The sequence below is a fragment of the Lepisosteus oculatus genome, chromosome 3, assembly GCF_040954835.1.
Source record: "Lepisosteus oculatus isolate fLepOcu1 chromosome 3, fLepOcu1.hap2, whole genome shotgun sequence".
Lineage (NCBI taxonomy): Eukaryota > Metazoa > Chordata > Actinopteri > Semionotiformes > Lepisosteidae > Lepisosteus > Lepisosteus oculatus.
Genome location: NC_090698.1, coordinates 38,420,662 through 38,441,357, shown reverse-complemented (window position 1 = coordinate 38,441,357; position 20,696 = coordinate 38,420,662). Strand labels below are relative to the sequence as shown.

Sequence of the window (20,696 nt, the reverse complement as noted above, 5' to 3'; positions counted from 1 at the left end):
TCATTGTATGACCAAGAGCTGCCAGTATCTGACACAGGTGTACCTACAATTTTGATGTCATGATTATCGATGAGCCGCACTATGGCAGTGTGTGCAAAAACATGGATAACAATCTGAGTGTTTAAAATGCGTGGTGCCATAAAGTGAATTCTAGATCTCACTTGGTGATGAAAATGCAAGCAGATCAGTCACAGAACATCTACTGACGTACAGTATGTCTAAGAAAAGACGGTCATTTTGGTCATGTAAACACAGTGGTGTGTAGTACTTTTTCTGACAACTTTAGGAGTTGGACCTCTTTTTGATTAACATCAACAAAACAAATGACACACTGAATGTATTTATTTTGACAACAGCTTGACAGCTGTACTATACTTGCTGTTATAGTGACAGTAATGTCTACGTAATCCCCTAATCTTTCACTAGGTTAATGCTTACTCCCATAAGGCAAGAGTCACTCAAGAGTTATCATTTCTACTATGTCATCAACGTTCTGGCCTAATGTATCTCTGGATCTTAACCAAAGCAGACTCTTGTGGGATGAGTTAGGCAGGCCCATTTGTCAACATCAAACACAACCAATGTCGCTGATCTGGAACTTGTTTTGAAGACTGAACAGAAGAACTATTTTAAGTTTACAAACTATACCTAACTTTACCATTTTAATGTTTGTCATGAACGGGATTTATGGTTTTCAGAGTTGCCAAAACTAAAACCTATAAAATGTAAAATTTTCATTTTTTCATGATAAATTCTTTTTTTCCCCATTTGTTCCTTTTGCCGCACATTAATAAGAATGTTAACGAGTATGGAATTTATTTTTGACTTAGAAAACTTGCTCACATTGATCCTGAAGTTAAGGATATTTATGAAAAATAAACTAATTGAAAACTGGGTAAAAGAGAGGTGAATAAGAAGTCACTGCAGAGGAAACTATGTAGAGTGCATTTACAGGAATGAACAGAAGGCACACCTTTATCCAAACAATTGCGTGGAATATGGGTCAAGCTACTCAGCAATGCTGTTGAAGCCAATACCCTGGTATCTTTGAAGAAATGGCTGGATGAGATCTTTGGAACAATTTGGTGCAGTAACTTCTACCAAATGGGCTAGTTGAGCCTTACGGCTTCCTCTGGACTCTAATATTTCTTATACTCTTGCACTCTAAACTAAGATGGCTTGTCATTGGAATACTGTAACATTCTGCATGCTGACAAAATAAAATCTGCCTCGTGTGTGGTAAAATCTTTTTGTTTTTTAAAAAAGAAAGACAAAATTAACTTTTGCATGGTTAAAAGGTGGTATCATGACACACCATCAAATAAATCCATTGATAACTAATTTCTGGTTTTAGCAAGAACTATGAAAGTTATACAAAGCTCCAGGGAAATGCAGCTTTAAAAACAGAGTTGCAAACCTGGTTGTAAAAGTAGTAGTGCTAGGACTGAGTCCTCACAGTGGCCTCACCTGTGGTAGGCACAATATTCTCAGTGCCTTCACTGCAAAGTCTTGAGAGGAGACTTGTCTTTCCAGAGCCTGTCAGGCCTATACAAACCACATCATATTCAGGTCTTGGAGGAGGTGGTCCTTTGCAGCAGAGAGCTCTGAAACACTATAAGGAACAAAAGAAAAAAGTTTTCTTTAGAGTGCTTTGGAAAATGTCACAACATTACATAAATTACTATGGGAAAAACATTATTTGACCTGACTATTCCCATTTATTTGCATTTCCACTTTTTTCGCCTATTTTAACTTTGTGCAGTACAGGTATCAACTGTCACTACATGAATCACAGCCTGTGGCCAGAAAACTGTTGTGAAACATTAAGTATCAAATATTGTGTAAACCATGAATGGTATGTTTAAGAGTCATGTTTAAAGATCATAATCCAGAACTAAAATGAGACCGCTTTTATTGGACAAGAAATAAGAAAGGTCAGTCTGGGCTGTTAGGACATTTTGCCCCCTAAATGATATCTGTTTTGTAGAAGAAACAATGTGTAACTGTGCATTTTAAATAGAAAATTAAAACTTTGGTTTCATTAGGGTCTGCTTTGTGAGTACAGTTATTTTTAAATAACAGTATTTGCAGCAAACCGTATTAAGTCTACTCAAATATATTTAATAAAAGTATTATAGTACTAAAGTTAATTTGTGTGATGTTTTTTTTTTATATTCTCTTCCAGTCACCAATGAGAACATACTCAAAGAACATGTAACAGGTAATAAATACACAGTTCTTTAGCATTACCCCTGAAAAGCAAGGTCGAGGTCCATGCCTTTTCTCAAGAAAATATGCTGTTAAGCTCTTTGACAACCATGTTCAGATGGTTAATTAAATCTGTGCATAGTTAAAAGTTCATACACTAACAAAAGGGGGAGGCCTACAATGCGTTTATTATAGCAACTCTCAAGCACACAGTAGTAGAGGTCCCTTGAAGGTGTCAGGCAACTCAGGAAATTGAATTTTTCCATGGCTGAAGGAAACTTGAATACAGCAAACTACAAAGCTCTAACTGTATCGACATGGTAGTGGGCTTATTTAACATAGTTTAATATTTAGGCTTGACAACAGTCTAAAGCACAAAGCTAAGTCAAGAGAAGAATTTCGATAGTGTACAAACTCAATTAAAAGGGCCAAACCTCCTGAAAATAACTGAAGACAGGACAGAAGAAATAAACACAACAAATATGAATGCAATTAGTTGAATGAAAGGAAAGGGGAAAGCTACCACAGTTACTATTTGACTACCATTGCTGAGTAAACTGTATTTTATTATATATATATCAAATTATATCAAAATTGTAATCCAAAATAGATGAAAGAGAAATAGTCCAGAAACTTTAATTTGGAACATAGCCTCTCTCTGTTAAATGCAGATCCAAAAAGGGGAAAAGTCTGAAAACTTCAAGCAAATAGTAGATTATTGCATAAGCAGAAATAGAAATAGATCTGTCATATAGAGGGCACAACTATGTACAGTGCAACAGGAAACAAACATTTGATACCCCCCCCCCCCCCATTATCACAGTTTTAAATGTTATTCAAAAGAAAAATATAAGAAATTATACAATTTCCCATTGAAATCCATATGGAATAAAAACCAAATTAAAAGTTTACAATAAACTTATTGGCATTCGAACTATTTCTGAGTCATTAATTTCACATGTACTCTGCATTCTTGTAAATCCGCAATTTGAATAAATACCTGGCAGTAAACTCCCAATAACTTTGTTAATACTGACATCACTTTTTGGCAGTTTCATTATGCTACTCATCTTTCCTTTTAATTGTAATATATGAATTTACCCTTTGTTCCTCATCCCTGGTTTTGTTTCATTTAAAAGGGGGACGAAGCAAATATTGAAACTATTCCTTTTAAGCCAAAAAATATCTGAGTACTTAAAAAACTACGAAGAGGATCTATTCTTTTTACCCATCATTAATGAAGTGCTTGTAGAATTTCTCCAACATTTGTCGAAAACAAAAGCATGACACAGACTCTCTTCATACCGTCAGACAGGGGTAGGAGACAGAAACAAGGGTAAAAGACTAACATCCACTGCCACTCTTGTTTTCTTCACAATTTATTACTGTAAGCAAAATTCCAGTAATTGTAATCACTACCTTCTTTTCAGCTGTTCTTGCTAATAACAAATGAAGTGTCTCTAGAACCTTTCCAACACTCTCATTTGTTAAGAACAAAAACAAACCATGTCTGATGCAATGCAGCATTTCAATAACCAAGACAAACGGAAGCAATTAACAAGAACACAGAGCTGTACAGTCAGTTCAGGACAGTAGACTTCTTTCTGCATTGTGTTCGGCTTCCTTTGGAACTACAAGCAAGACACAGAAAGAAATCTTCCACCAGTGTTCCATTAATTTTCTCTTTCAGTGGATTTGACAACACAAAGTTATAGCATACCTGAGAAACACAAATTCTGGAGTCCTTAAGATTTGCTTGGATTAAACGTAGGCCTTTTATCAATGCAATGTAGACACTGGTACATTCAAAAGAATCTGAGAGTTTTTCATGGGGGAAATTTATTTATGTAGAAAATGCTAATGGTCATCTTCCCTTTCTGCATTCACCATTTCATCCTGAAAGTAATCCTGATAGAAAGGTGTGGAAGGATATACAGTACAATGAAAGAATTTTAATTTAATTACACAGCAATTTTGCCAACACTTATTTAAAGGTAAGGGAGCATGCTTTCAAATAAAATGCAGGTCAGATCTTTAAAATTTAAAGCTGCTCAGATCTGCAGGACCTTTTTACAGTAACACCAGAAACTGACAGGAGGCATCCATATTGAACTAGGAACTAGTTAACATATTATAACCTAGGATGCTCCTGAAAAGTAACAACTGGTGCAACTGGATGCCATAGAACACTCCCATTAAAGTCACCAGACAACTCAGACCTGAGGTATTCAGTACAGGTGTCTCTACTATGCCAGCAATATGACTCAACATGAGTGGGATACATGACTGCAATTATCACAATTTTACTTGGTTATTGGCAAAAGGACAAATATTTGATTACTTGTGTCATTTGCAAAGGGTAGGGACAAGTGTATATCAATACCAAAAGGTGTGGAAGGCCATTAATGAGAAACTTAGGAGTCAGCAGATTGCGGTCTACAGTAATCTAACCTCAATGCGATGACCATATTTTGAAATTGGATCTGCATCACGTACAGTAACAGCCCACTACATCACCAGAATATACTGTAAACCACTTGAGCACCCATGGAATAGGTTGGGTGAATGGTTACATTAACATTCTGGTCACCTGTCTGTTATCCAAGACCATCTACTGTAAATACTATGGGTGACAGGGTCATATCCCGTTATGTCCGAAAGCTTTGGAATACTATTGCTAAGGATAACAGAGAGTCACCTTTCTTGAACACTATCAAATCAAAACCTTCTCTTTAGAAGGCCGTTTAATTAGCTGGTTTTGTGTCTGCCCCAATGTTTTCCTACTGTATTCCAAATCCTTATTCTGCAATCCTGCTCTCCTCTTATTGTGATTTTTTTCTGATTGTAAAGCATTTTTGAGAAGCCACTTGTGAAGGTGTTATTCAAAATAAATTTTATTATTATTGTGAAAAACAGGCCAATTGAATACCACTGCATTCTAACTTCACTGTGTCTCTACCAATACTGTGATCAAGTATACTTAAAAAACACATAACGTAATAAATAATAATAGGACCAAGTAACAATCTACAATGTTTCATGGAAATACCAACTAAATCTAATGTTATACTTTGCAAGAAAATACTAAATTTCTTTCTCGATGTCACATTCAGTAACAATAATCCACCCAGGTTATTTTCAGGGTGCAATGACTTGGATTTGACACACTATCACTTCTCCTTCCTTCCACAGAAATGATAGATAACGGAGTGCAATTTAGTCCAGAGTGGAAGTATTGAACTGAAAAAAACTGATGTGGCAGAGTACACTCATTTTTATTATAGAAATGCTTGCCTGAAGGAAATCAGAGGGTTACACCCATCTACTTAAATCCATCTCAGTTTTTGTAAGTATGGTATTAAAATTTGTTAACAGTCAGGTATAAGGATGTGTAGATTTCAACACTGTGATTTTTAAAATTATTAACAATCTGTATTTTTACAAGCACAGTCATAATTGCCTGTGAAGTACTCAAAGGCAGACTTACAGGTTCATTTCAAATCACAAAAGCGTGCTAAAACAATTGGGAAAACAACAAATGGGAGAATACGAATAAGGGTGATTGAGCAAGAATTTCAGGATATCATCAGCGTAAAGTGAAATGAACTGTTGCCACGTTATGTGATTATATAAAGGTTCAGCATAAAATAGACAAACTGTACAAACAAATCGCAAGTACATTATATTGAAGTTGTAAAGAAACAATTTCTGAAACTTTCTAAATACTGTATACCACACTGCACAAACATTTCTGAAATGTGGCTTCAGAGGCTCAATGAATATTACACAGTCCAATCACTCCAAAACACAGCCTTCTTAACATCTGTTTATAATACTCTACCACTGTTACTATAAAGCCCAAATTAGGCATATCTATAAATACACTCCATATAAAAAAAGTCTGTGCTATTCTCTCAAGCCATAATGGTATCGGAAATTGTAAAGTATCTCTTCCATGATCACTATTCTAAAAGTACTTGCAGATTCTCCTGGATCGCAGATTTCAGCATACCCTCTGTGATCCCCAGAGGGGCTGCTTGAAAGAGAGACTCATTCAGCTGTTTAGCAAATATCTGTGGGTAAAATCCCAGACTGCAGACTGGCAAGATCACTGTGTTTGCAGCTGAGCTTGTATAAACAGCACACAGGTAAAGAAAGATTAATGGAGATTAGTCTCTCCCTGTAACACAAAAGGAAAAATAAGATACAGTTTTTTTTGTGTATAACAGTCCGGTGGTGTTCATTTTTAACTTAATTCTTTTCCTTTCAAAAAGCTTTTTAAGCAAGTAGATGACACAAACAGGAATAAAAAGTAAACTTAACTTTATGCAACAGGAAAGTATATATTTTTCAAGAAAAGAATAACAACACTTTGGATTCATAAGATAGAAGCATAGCATTATATAGAAAATTTTGCTGTTCTTTATATTAGGAAAAATTTATAAAGACTGTTTTTTTTCTCTAATGCAGTAATTCATGTTTTTTATTGAAATATTATGAAGAAGAAGTACAAAATTAATGTGACCAGAGGCAAGAGTGTAATGCCTTTACAGCAAAGTGTAATGCCTCATACAGCAAAGACCAAAACCACATGCTCATGGTATGTCAGAGGCTCAGACTGAACACAATGACTTGGACATCTGGTGCTTTATCGACCAACACCAGCATGGTGCATTTTAGCATCACAGAGCTAAAGGTGCCATCCTTCCCATGAAAGATAAACCAGCTCCCAATTTACAGTGTGGGACACAGATTTCACAGCAGTTGTTTCAGAAGAGCAGAGTCAGTGACCTCAATGCCCTGGACAAACTAAGTCCCCTCTGAGGCCAAAATGTCTCTGCCCAGCCTGCTGACAATGTGATTGACGAGGATGCTTCATGAAGAGGCTTGCAAAGAAAAATAAATATTTCTAAAGGTAAAAGCAACATCTAGAAACTTTAAAGAATTTCAGAGTTACTGTGCAATGTCACTCTGAAAAAGGAGATTACAGCTTTAGCTCTTTAGATCATTCCAGACCCCTGGGAAGTTCACTTAACCCTTTTTAGGTATATAATGAGAAGAAGCTGCAGTTATCATTCCCTATTAATGCTTCATCTCGATCTTTGTAGTGAATACTTGCCTAAAAAATGAGAACAGGAAAATTAAAAAAAACAATGTATGACTGGAACAAAAACCCTTTCCTATTCTTAAAATTATTTGCTAGCAGTGTGTTTAAAAACAGCTGGTTTGTCACTGTAGTTCTATAGCTTTTTGCCTCAGAAAAAGCAGGTGATACAACCCTTGCCAAAGCTACTCAATAATAGTTGATTGTGCTAAAATCTTAATTGATTGATCGCTTCTTCATAAATTGGATGCATTTTAATTGTGTTTCTGTAAAAGGCCTCGAGACATTACCTCATTGTTGTTTTTGCAGTTGTAAAGCTGATTAGCTGAAACAAAGCCTTAACAGCATTATAAACAGCTAGCAGCAGACATGAAGCACAGCTGGGACAAATCCACTCCAAAATGCCAGAAGATTAAAAATCAATGCAAGTGGAACCTACATGGAACAATACAGATTTAAGTAAACACCCTATTGTCCCAACAACAGCTCCTTTACAAGTAACAAAGAAAGCGTGCATGCAGTAGTACCTTTAAGAGGCTGTTTGTGAGTTGAATGCAATGCCCACCTTTTGGAAAACCACTTAAAAATCAGTAATAATCTAGAAATGTCAGGTCCAATGAGTATATTGATTCTAGAATGGATAGATATATTATGCAAAGTTCTTTTATTTTAATGAATGAAAAGGATGCAAAGAAAAAAAGAAATTGCTTTAGCAGCAATGTACAGTTTCATAAGAAATGTGCAGGAATATATACAAATGAAATAATTGAAGCTCACCACTACTACAGCACAGGGAGGTAAGAATTATATAGATCTGGACTGGCTGACCTGGACTCTCCTAATCAATCTGCAAGAATAGTATAATCCTATCCCCTTTTAATAGAAGACTCATCCTTAATTTATTAATTGGCCTCATAACCGTTGTTGTAACTTCAACAATTAAGGCTTAGCTGGAACAAATAGCTGCAAAGAAACAAAATAGAAGATACAGAAGATACAGTTGTCTAAGAATCAAAAGTCACATAATCATAGAACCTTAATGGCATTTTTTCATTATCCCAGTCCATTTATGGTACAATACTATTTGTCACTACTGCAACCACTAATACTAGCACTAATGACGATTATGACTACTGACTAAAAAAGTACTGACTATTACTAACTAGACTAGTACTGACTATTACTAAAAGTAAGTAATCCTTTCAATGTGTCTTATAATGAATAACATGTGTTAAATTGTATAATGTTCCAAAGGATTTGTGGGAGATTAATCATGGCCATATGCATACAGTATATCCAAATCATCCTGAAAGCATTTATGGGGAAAAGACTGGATTCCTCCCCAATCATAACACCCACTGTGCCTGATAACAAATGATAGCAGTCAGGCTAGATGAATAAACAGTTTCCTGTGTTTCAAATAATTGAGAGAAAATACAATAGAAAAGGCTTACAACAGGTGCTAAGTGGACTGACAGGCTGGTCAACCTGAAAAATATCAAGAACTGTAGATAAGAGTTCAGATGTAAAGAAACAAAAATAATGTATTAGAGTGTGTGTACTATACATTGGTACACTGTTGTGTACACTGTCAGTCACTAGTGTTACACTAGACTATAACCACTGATCAGTGTCAAGAAACCATCCATCAGGTTTATCTGCATAATTAAGAGATATCCACCCAAGCCTAGCCAAACATTACTAAGCTTCAACAGAGCAGGTCTACAAGCCTTGCTCCCAGCTTGAGAACATTTCTGGTCAAAAACAACATGAATGCAAAATGCTTTTATGAAGAAGTGCAAAAAAGGTCTGGTCTTCTCTATAACTAAACATGAATCCAACTAAGACTGTCAAAACCCATTCTGTCGGCTGAAGCTGGAGGAAGTTTTGTATGTAAAACATAAATGGATAGAAATTAGGATAGGAATTTCTGTCAAGCCTGGTAGTGGCAGCATTATACAATATTATGGCAGGAAGTGATGTCAACTATACTTTATAGGCATCTGTTAAATTAGTATGCATTTTGTGAACATACACTTAAGTTCACTGACTTAAAACACCCAAGTGTTGGAAAAAGACAGCAAGCAGAAATCTCATAGGCACCATGGTTTTTATTTCATATGTAAACAATGCAAGGTTTATTACTACAACGGATTAAATCGGACACTGATTTCATTTTTAGCTGTTTGCCTGAAATGTGAATGATATCTAAATAGTCATGACACAGCAAATGTGAGAAACCTCAAATTTTTGAATACTTCATTCTGAAATGAGACTACTATAGTTTCAATTACACCAAGAATGCCAAATGTTTAAATGCCAATGCTCAGAGACTCATTTAAAAATGGAATATCTAAATATAATAGTACACATCAGGAAACAGAAGAAATAAGGACTTGTTTAGAACAAAACAGGAATTACTTACAACATTGGCTCTTATCAATGAACAAATTGTGAATTATATATTTTAGGATTTGTTCTTCAATTTACATTTCATCCTTTTAAAGCAATATTCCAAACACAAAAATGTGTTTGCAATACAGAAATATGAACATATTATAAGATCATGTGATAAATGGCTATATTGGTAAACAATGTCACTAGTATTACCTTTTAACCTTTCACTTGGTATCACCTTTGATTAAATGAAAAAAATATTTAAAACATACTGTACAATCCACTTATATTATTCAATAACTTCAAAGGACAGACCTATAAAATTGCAATATGCATACAATGCAAAAAACTTTTAAAGATATCCAAAAATAATGGAGAAAATGTATACTACAGTGACCTACAAAAGCATCCAGCCCCTTCCAATTACATTTTATTTTGTTGAATTTTAAATTATGAGTACACATTTCTTAAATGAATATTTTTCATAAAAACTCAAGTTTACTTGCTCATATTTACCCACTCATACCAAGGCCAATTAGCCAATTAATCTACAAGTATGTCTTTGGACTGTGGGAGGAAACAAAAGAAAACCCATGTGAACATGGGGAGAACATGCAAACTCCACACAGATAGCACCCAGTCTGAAATTAACCCCAAAACACCAGGGCCCCGCTCAGTAAGGCATCAATGCTAACCACCGTGCCACCCCCATTTTGCTAAATTAATTCAGGTATACAATATTATTTAGAAACACTTAGTTGAATGGTGTCTGAGTGTCTTCACATGATTTCAGAATAATAACCCCTTTTTCTGTAAGGTCCCTCAACCAGGTAGTAAATTTCAAGCAAAGAGTCAATAATGAAAACCAAACAACAAAGGGATGAAGCTACAGAAAGACATAGATCAGGAGATGGTAAAAAATAAAAAATTACAGAATATCCCTTTGTGCTCAGTAAAGTTGATTATTAATAAGTGGAAGATTTATTGATGTTATGTCAAATGCAAACCCAATGCAGCACATCTTCAAGTCAACACTAATCCTACTCTCAAGCATGATAGTGGCAGCATTATATTATGGAACTCCTTCTTATCAACAGTGACTGGAATGCTAGTTAGGTTTGAGGGGAAAATAGATGGAGCAAAGTGCAAGCAAACACAAGAAAGCCTACTTCAGTCAGATGAAAATCCACCACTTATCAGAAGGACATTGACCCAAAGCACAAGGCGTATATTTAAACTGGAGTGGAGTTAACAGAAAGTGAGAGTTAAGTGGCCAAGGCAAAGTCCCGACTTAAAAAAAAAAGTCCTGTACCAAGACTTGAATATTGTGGACCATCAATGATCCCCAACCAACCTGACAGCGTTTGAGTGAGTTTGCAAAAGAGAATGAGCAGCTGAGTTAATGAGTTAGCTGAGCCCAATCCAAAAACACTTGCAGCAGTAATTGCTGCAGAAGGTGCTTGTTGACTATTTTAGTTTTTCGGTTTTTAATTGTTCAGCTTTTTCCTGACATTTATCTTCTCCCACACATAGAAGTGCTCACTTTGAGATTATTGATTAAATTGATATAATTTTGATTAAAAATAGTAACTTTAAAAAATGGGTATATAATTTGTAATGCAAACATAATTCTGACTCTAACATAATATGTAATGCAACAAAATGGGACATTATTGAAAGGCGGAACACCATATTACCGTTATAATGTGGCTTGTTAGATTTGATCCCCTAGAGTTTTAAAAAGTAGTTTCAGAGAACGTGAAGAAAGTTCTCCAGGCTTTGAACATCCAGCTTGTTCCCAAGACTGTATGTGTCATTGTTGCACGGACATTTGTGCTATTTAAAAAACCGCCCACGATGAAAGAAGTTGCTCCTTATCATTTCCCATCATATTCTAGAAAATATGAATAAAAGAGCAAAAGAGAAGAACTGTCTCAAATAATATGTATGAAGACTGCCAAAAATACATAGGATAGTGCTGGCTGTGATTTGTGAACAAAAACAGCAGTGTCCTTTGTTTCTTATTTTCCCTTTTTCTATTCTCAGTGATGCCAAGATGCCCCTCTTTGCTACTTCTTTACCAAGAAATGTGAAGCAGTTCATTGTGAGTTGAAGCTTCTTGTAGCTCAGTAGTCCACTGATAGGACATCAGCTTATAGCTGGGAAAACGCCTGCTGTCTGGCACTGGACTGAGAGTATTAAGATGTTGGATAGACTAGGCCTGACAGTCAATCCCAGCCTCTCTAGACAGTGCCTGGAGGACAAAAGCCAGCATTTGTCTGCAGAACTCAATCATGACCTTTAAAATGACAGTTCTCTATAGCTGGCTAAACAAAGTAGAAGTTCTGTTGAATGACACGTATGTAATACACACCAGCAACAGTCAAAACACAGATTTAACTCAGATAAGGTTGAACAAAGGCACGGATGGTGCCTTTATTGAACTTTTTTATGGTTGTTGTTGTTCAAGCTGCTGCTGCAGTTCTGAAGCTATCAAAGAGATGTATACTTAAGAGTTAGTGTGCTGTACAGTTACACAGGACACCACAAACTGGCCTAACTTAAAGGAAGTTATACTTGATAATAATATCAAAATAAGATACTGCATGTTTTGCTTTTTGATCAGTATCACAGAGTAGTGATAAGGGTTCTGCATTCCTAACCAGAGGTTTATGAGTTCAAAACTCACCTCAGCAATGTACTTTACTCATGTTGTTTCAATAAATGTCCTTCTGTATAAATGGGTACTCCCCACTCTATCATTGTAAAAAAATATTTAATCTATTTACATATCTGAGGAATGATCAATCCAGGTCCTAGAGTTACAGTCCCAGCAGATAGTTATAAGGATTATCTATAATTGAACAATTTCTCAACACTTAGAACAGCTAGTTTGGGTGAGTGAAACAGGTGTGTTCCTGAATTTGTTTAGTGATTATTTGAAATGCAATTCTAACACCCTCTAGAGCTCAAGTACCAATGTTTAGGCATTTCTGACTTAACAAAACAAATTGATTTACTAAATGAATCAAAGTTTTAATGTGTTCCAAACAGCAAATACACTTCAGTGTCAGCTACAATAAAAAAAGCTTCACTAACCCTTCACGAATATTTAACTCACTTAAAATTCAGCCTGTACCTCAGATCAACTCATGCACTAAAATGAAGGGGAATGTGGCACATATTGTTTTGCAATTAATTCACTATTGCCAAGAATTACCTCATATTAAGCATTATGTGTCCATTTAAATACGTGCTCAAGGGCTGGCATGAAAGAATGCTTGTCAATGGTTTTACCAAATGCCCCTGATATCAGAATATCATGAAAGATTTCCCATCATATTCTTCATGACAGCTGTCTTTCATCATGTGATGTGTAGTAAAATGTTTGTGAAATACCGAACGAATTCCTGGTGTTTAACAGTTTATTAATTTGCTGCTTACTTTCAATAATATTTGCTTTATTCTCTGAGCTGAGGAAAGGTGTAACAGAGAAGGAAAACCAAAATTAATGTCAGAATAAAATACAAAATACAGTTGATCACCTTCAACGTCTTGAACAGTTTGGCTCCTGACTACATTTGTGGACAGCTAACACACATACATATTATTAGCACTCTGGCCTTCTGTCAGTTCCTTTCTGCTGCTCCAAGACTGTTGAATGATCTCATCCCATTTCAGACTTCCCAAGTTAGTCAGCACTTTGAAATCCTCTCTTAAAACTCACTTCTTTCTGTATATGCAATATAAAATAAAGGCTATGATAAATATTAGATTTAAATTCCATATTTGAAATAAAACTGCATGTACTCTCCCATGTCAGCTAAAAAAATATCTAGTGTACAAAAGGCTAAAATCATAATTTCTATTAAATGTTAACAACTCTGCAGAATAAAACTGAACCATTTTCAACAAAAGTATGCTGAAGAACTAATATCGTGACCTGACAAAAGGTATGTAAATGTTTGTGGCACAGGGCGTAAAGACAAATGCAAATGAGAAGAGGCCTTATGATTCATATAGCTTGTCAAAAGACTAAATAGTATCACCTTTGGACAACAAACCTGGCTTGTTCCAGTCTCCCACTGCCCTTTTTGTAAAGTATTTCCAGCCTTTCATTTGTATGCTGTAGTTCAGGGTTCATTCTTGATTCTATATATGACAGGCCCACACTGTTAATTTTGTCAATATCCTTCTACATCCTGATTCCATACTGGCAATATTTTTTTTTCTGTCAAATTGTACACAATATTCCAAATGAGGTCTTGTTAGTGTATGTTCTCAGTTTATATTATGTATTTCCCACATCGTCACTGTATGTATCTGTAGTACATAATGCATGCAAATTCCACAGACTGTCAAGTCATTTTATAAACTGAAGCCTGTCAATCTAGGATATTTACTAAGGATTTTCACTTTGTTGTGAAGAGGTATGCACATTTGTGGTTGTACTGATCTCCTAAAACTTCACCAAACTTGATTTATATATACTTATTTTTGCATATAACTTGTGATAAAAAATGTTTCCCTCATCCTTTAATTTTAGGAGTTTTCTTTTTTTCATGTAAAACTCTGTGTGTGCAATCCATTTGGTCCTCATTTTGAGCATTTGTATTGTTACAGCTAACAATTCATACCTAAGTAGCATTCACATTTGCACTGATACCAAATCCACACATTAGACTCTGTGAGTACTCTATGAGAAAATAAACATAACGATCAGTCATTTTTAAGACCCAATGCAGTCTATGTAACATGATACTAAATATATTTACCAAATCAATGCACAGTATTTCCCATGCAATAATGCAGAGGACTGTTATGAACAGTATTGTGTGCAAGTAAAGGCTACAATAACTGTTATCACTAGGCCAATTGTGTTCAGATAATGCCCTCTACAATCATACTGTATATAATGCATTATTTCTATGCTATAACTATAGTAAAAATATAGTTTGATGTGGTAATCTCTCTAATTACCTTGCACACACGTGTTTGTGTGATTTGGACTTTTATACCAACAGGAAGCTACCTTGATTTTCATACTTTATACAAGAGAACAAATCCTTTTGTCTTTGATTTTTTTCCAGAAATATTGTCTATATGCTCAAAGTTTTTTCACTACATTTCGTCTATTTCATCTACATTTTCAGACTCTGTGAGCTTTGATTTGAATCAACTACTATAGCAGACCAAATGGACCAACCAACATGGGAGTAAAATCTGTGAATTGTTGCACATTGGGGATAAAATGAATTATGACACTGCCAAACACTTCTCATTACAATGCAGGTCTCCAAGAACAGTAGTAAGAGAACCTACAGCACCATCTATCATTCTATGGTCTATTTTGACTTATATGCAAGAGTAACACATAACATACTGTACAAAACAAGAGCTGTTTCTAACATTAATTAAAATTCATTAAAATTAAAAATGTATAAGGATTTTGTCATACTACTTGGACTTTGTAGTTAAGGGCACTTCGCAGGGTCACCTATGAGTATACACCCCCAAAAAACTAAGACAAAATTAGAGAGGTAGGTTCACTTTGATTGACTTTGACTTTTTTTTTTTGAGAGAAGAGAACACTGAAAAATCAAACATCTCGCTGCCAATGTGAACAATATAAGAAAACTAGTGTTGACTGTCGACACTGTATATGTTTGTACTGTATCTTAATATCCCATGGAGTCACTACCAGCAGACTGCCCTACTTCAGCTTTAACAACATGTTGGCACATATCATTGGAAAAAAATGGGGATAGGAAGAAGCTAGTCAAACGTTAGTTTGAGACTAGAAATACAGAATTTCCACAATTCACATCAAATTCCCAACAAATCCATGACAACAGACATAGTATACATCATTTGTATTATCCCATCAAAGTTTGCAACTGAGGGATTTATATGGAATTGGTACAAATCCTAATAAGATATACTGTATAAAGATACAATTTATTTGTCCTAAGCAGTGAATAATCAAATCATGTGCATTTCTGGAGTACATCTAGTCATACTACAGTTGTCTAGAGCCATGTGTTACAAAGCAATATGTTAAACAAACATGTATGATGCCTATATGTGTCATTTTTAAGTTTCTGAAAATAGAAGACAGCAAAACACCCACTGGAGATCCTTACACTAGGAATAACTGAGAACCTAAGAGTGTACTGGAGCAGACTGTTTTGTTATTTAATAACCTCCCTCCTTCTCTGCACAGTAACCACTATAGGCTCCATCCTAACATAGTAGCTGTGACCCTCAGTCCAAGAGAGGCAAGATCAAAGACGGTCTGGGCAGCCTTGGAAAAACATTTCTACTGAGAATGGACGAGATGCCTGTCAAAAGGTGATTCCCACTGAGTGGAGGGCTGGCTCAGGTTACCTCTGGATGCCAACATGAAAGAGCCACAGTAATCAACATACGTTTTTTTTTCTTCAGAATGGGAATAAAATTAGTCAATGAAGTGCTGGTCCCTCTGTTGTCACTAATATGCTTTCCAAGCTGAAACAGCTTTATCAAAAAGATTTTGAGGTTGGGGTTTGCACTGTGCCAAGTTACCTTTGGCGATATAGTGGTACAAAAGTGAAATGAGAAGTTTCATTGTGGTATTTTTAAGGCAGCTCATGTTTCTATGGCTAGCCCACGATCAGAACTGAGGGGTGTGCGGGGAGATGATATTGGCGAAGGGGGGGGTGGTGGTGCTGTAAATCTTAATGTCACTGACAGGAAGGCTGTTGTGAACCATTACCATAAATCTGACAAACCCTAATTTGATGGGAGGCTGTATCTGTCTGGTCCGAGGCCAGTCTAGACAGTCTATTGAGAAATCCTACAGCGGGACTGTTTGTTCCCAGTAACACCATCTGGATATGGCAATAAGAGGCAACCGGTGGAGTTCACACACGGATCAAAGTGCACAATTTCCATTGCTATTGTGGAGAGTGTGCTTCCAAAAAAAGCTTCAGATTCACTTTCAGTGCATGGAAAACCTCAGCCTTCTTTGAAAACTACAAACTTTGTATAAAGTAAATTTTTTTCATACTGTACCTGTACATCAACAGCCCAGAAACCACACTGCAAGGATCCTAATCGATCACAATCAGCAAATATTCAAACCTACATTGATTCATGTACTCAATTTTTATACATTCAACCCTTTAATGCTTTGCAATGTACAGTGTCTGTGACAAATAAACGTGTCTTGTTGGTTCTAATATGAAATTAAATTTGACAGTGACTTCAGAAAATCCTACACTCTTCTCCACAGAGAGTTCAAGTGAGGAGAATCTGCACTTTATCCGAGCTTTCTGTAAACCACTGATAAGGATACTCAGAACTGTTGGCAGTGAAATTTAGTCACTCTGTTTATATACAAGCAGTTGGATGATGAAGCCCTCAGGGATTTCTGCTTTAATACATTTAAAAGATCAGAAGATCATATTCATAATGATTAAGTAAATTTGATGCGTTCTTCTTAATCCTCAGTTTGAGTACAAATACCTCGCTACACTTCCAATTGTTACTACAAACCCTCAGTGCAAACTGATCTATTACAATACCATTGAACATTATATTTTTATCTCACCAGTCCTTACAGTAGATGCTACACCTTTGCTTTGTTTCACGGACACAATATTAGGAACATAATGTATAAGCAAGTGAAAAAACTGATAAAAAGCAACATACTTATCTATTTACAGCAATTTTCAGTCAAAGCTTGGTAGAAGGTATATGTTTCATAATGAGAAAACAACAAACTGCAGAAAAACACAATGCTACTAAAGAATTATGATATAAACAGAAGGTCCTGTAGACTCTAGTCTCCTACCAGTACATAGGGGAAACAGGTCCTGTAGTGCTTCATGAATTGAAAACAAAGCAAAAACATTTATCTGTCTGAAATCTACCCCATGAAAGAATAAAATATATTGATGTTTATTAAAAATTGTGCTTAATTAAGTGGAAAATGGGGGCAGTGAAAGGTAATGGCAAAAAGGGCCACCTACAGGAATGTGCTCCCTTTTTTTCTGAAGGATTCATACACTTTGAGGGCATCCTTTTCACTGTTACTACACATTAGGGGGGAGTAAACCTATTGTGAGACATTTAGGAATATAAATCTTGTAATTGGGTAGGGTGATTAGCTTGAACGTATTAGCATAGCCTGGGTGAAACCTTTAGTTTCCAGCACAATATATTCAAAAAGATGTTTTCCGCACTGAGATAGAGGATCAAAGCCTTAGGGGCCTCCTATTGAACCACCCTGACTAATACAAATGTCAGACTGAGAGGGGAGCTCCCAGCTCTGAGACATGGGGGGCTACATGACTACATCAGTTATCATACATTTTTATGCAACATCTATTTATCTGAGGTGGCCCTAATTTTTAATAAAAACAAATCTTTGGCCCTCTTTTCCTACTAGTGTGGGAAAATGTCTAAGATAAACACATTTCCATTAGACCCAAATGCTCTGCTTTAATAACCATTTACAGGTCTTTTGTTACAAAAAGATGGAGATTTACTCAAAAATAAATAGTTTTTTCCAGGAACAGAGAATTAGGCTGACAAAGTGGAATGCATTTAACTCCTTTAAACACTTTTTATGCAAATACCCAGCACTCATAACAGCCGGCGTAAGGACCTTTGATTTGTTAATGGATAAAATCCTTCATATTAGACTGTGTAAACTGGTTTGATATAATTCATTATGTTGTTAATTGTTACATTACACATAAAGTGTTTTAGATCCAATGTGAAAGAAAAACACAGCTTCTGGAAGTTCCTCAATTATATATAAAAATACCACAATTATATAAGGAATCAAATCAATTCAGGCAGAGGATTCCTCTTATGTGCCCAGAACAGTTCTGTCTAGACGCATCTTTTTCATGTCTTTAATCTTCTAAGACTTACAAAAATGGAAAAGTCATTAATAAGAGCAGATGAGCCCTATTCATACAGACACAGAATGTTTCCAAGATTGGAAGGGTACAGCCATGACCTTATTAAGAGTAATGGATGAGAACACCTTCTGCCTTATGTACAGCAGTTGTGTCAATGGCGTACTGAAATAGAGAAAAGCCCGTCCTGGCAGAAATATTTACTAATCATAGCATTTTAAACGAAATATTAATGTTTGCAATATTAATTATCAATTATTTTAAACGAATGATAGATTATTACATAATAAAACTAAAATAAACCTTTTAAAATAAAATCCCAGAGACATTTTACAGCCTTTACAGACAAGCAATCAGTGTCAAGGAGGCAAGATTCTGCTTTCTGTTAAGAGTTTAGGTTGAGTCTGGGTTGAAACTGACATTAACAGCTGGCCTACAGAAGTAATTCAGCAAATATTTGCACATCACTGATGACCTTTTTAGGTGGCTGTTACATACTGTATGAACTAGTGCCTACTTAATGATTGCCCTTTACTTGTATCAGTATCTCATAGCACTGGTTGCAGCTTTACAAACGCTGTGCCAGTTTTGATGGAGGAGAAGTGAGGGGTATAATTTGGAGCCATCTGACAAACATGCACGTGTTAAGAGTACAATGGAGTATCCTGTCTGGTGTTATACACAGAGTATTTGTTTCATCCCAAAACAAAGCCAACACTCCCCCTTAAAGACATTTTAGAAATGGCACAGTAAAGAAAAAACAATACATGCCACTTTGAAGTGTGGCATGTTGAAAATACTAGTACCATGCGGCTGAAAGTGCTAGCCCCTCAACTGCATACTGTACATGAAAGCAGATATACAGTATATATTGGCATCCTATATCTGGAATAACTTTCCATATTATAAAGTTATTATAATATTATAAAGCTATATAAAAAATGTTAATTACAACTTTAACAGTTAAATGTTAACAGACTTTAACAGCAACACTCTGACAGTACAGTAACTTAATAACTGATTTTTAAACTATTTTTGTCCAAGAATATTTATTCTTAGAAGTTAAGATGGAGAGGTAATTCTGAATAAATAAATACGAACAAGCAACTGACATTAAGCTATCAGAATTGTTATCCTTATAGAATCTAAGGTGAGCTCCATTTCTTTTATCATTTTTCTGTCAGTATTAGTTGACATAAAATTCTGGAGTTGTCTTACAGAGCTTTAAATGACTTTGCTTCTTTGTACTTAAATGAATTGTCAGAAACAGTCTCCAGCTGTTCTCTCCTTATGCTCGACTGATAAAGGTCTACTGACTGCATCACAAATATACAGCCTAAATTACACAGCTTTGGAACATTCTGTCCCAATATATACACTACTTGTACTTCATTCTCTCATTTGTAATGCAAAAAATGAAGTTGGTAAAAATGGGTACTGCTTTTTTTCACACTCATGTCCTCACCACATCACTTATTTTTTTAAATGATGGCAGGTATGCAGGTCCTTAAACACAGCATTTGTATTCTGATTAGAAACTTATTAGTGTTTATATTTAGCTGATGCAGTTTTTCAAATCAATATACATTTACAGACTGATCCACTCCACCTGTGATTTGAATCTGCAACTTTTCAACTGAATTTACATTGATTAAACGGACATAAGAACTAATTTTCTTTTGTTATGTTTAGCATTTGGCACTGTCTATTCAAGTGTGCACTGGAGTAAAAAGGTTCAGCACCACTAGCATTGCATGGAGATATCTTTCTACTGTTAATGCATGCAAAAAAAAAGTTCTATCAACAGCTTGGTATCATGACATCAATTTTATATTTAAATGCTTACAGCAATAATGGAACAGGTATCACAGCTGCCATCTCCCAATGGTGAAAAACTACGGTTGGGTTATATATTGCTTTATGAATTTCCAGTTAAAATAAGAAGAATGCATAGACTCTCCTAGCATGAATCATACAAATAACCTTAAAAACATAGTGTAGAAAAACTATGGATCTTTTAAAGCAGTGTGGTTAAAGATTTATTTTCAATGAAAATATTTAAAATGTTTCCAAGCATA

At 35.5% G+C, this 20,696-nt stretch overlaps 1 protein-coding gene across 4 annotated transcripts in view; it reads right to left on the bottom strand.

Moving 5' to 3' along the window:
- Positions 1-20,696, bottom strand: part of arl15a (ADP-ribosylation factor-like 15a) — a 232,326-nt gene that overhangs the window by 148,884 nt on the left and 62,746 nt on the right. For all 4 annotated transcript variants that reach the window (XM_015365070.2, XM_069187152.1, XM_015365078.2 and 1 more), the window contains exon 2: positions 1,468-1,612. In XM_015365070.2, coding sequence (XP_015220556.1) covers positions 1,468-1,612 — 145 coding nt within the window. The remainder of the gene's footprint in view (positions 1-1,467; positions 1,613-20,696) is intronic.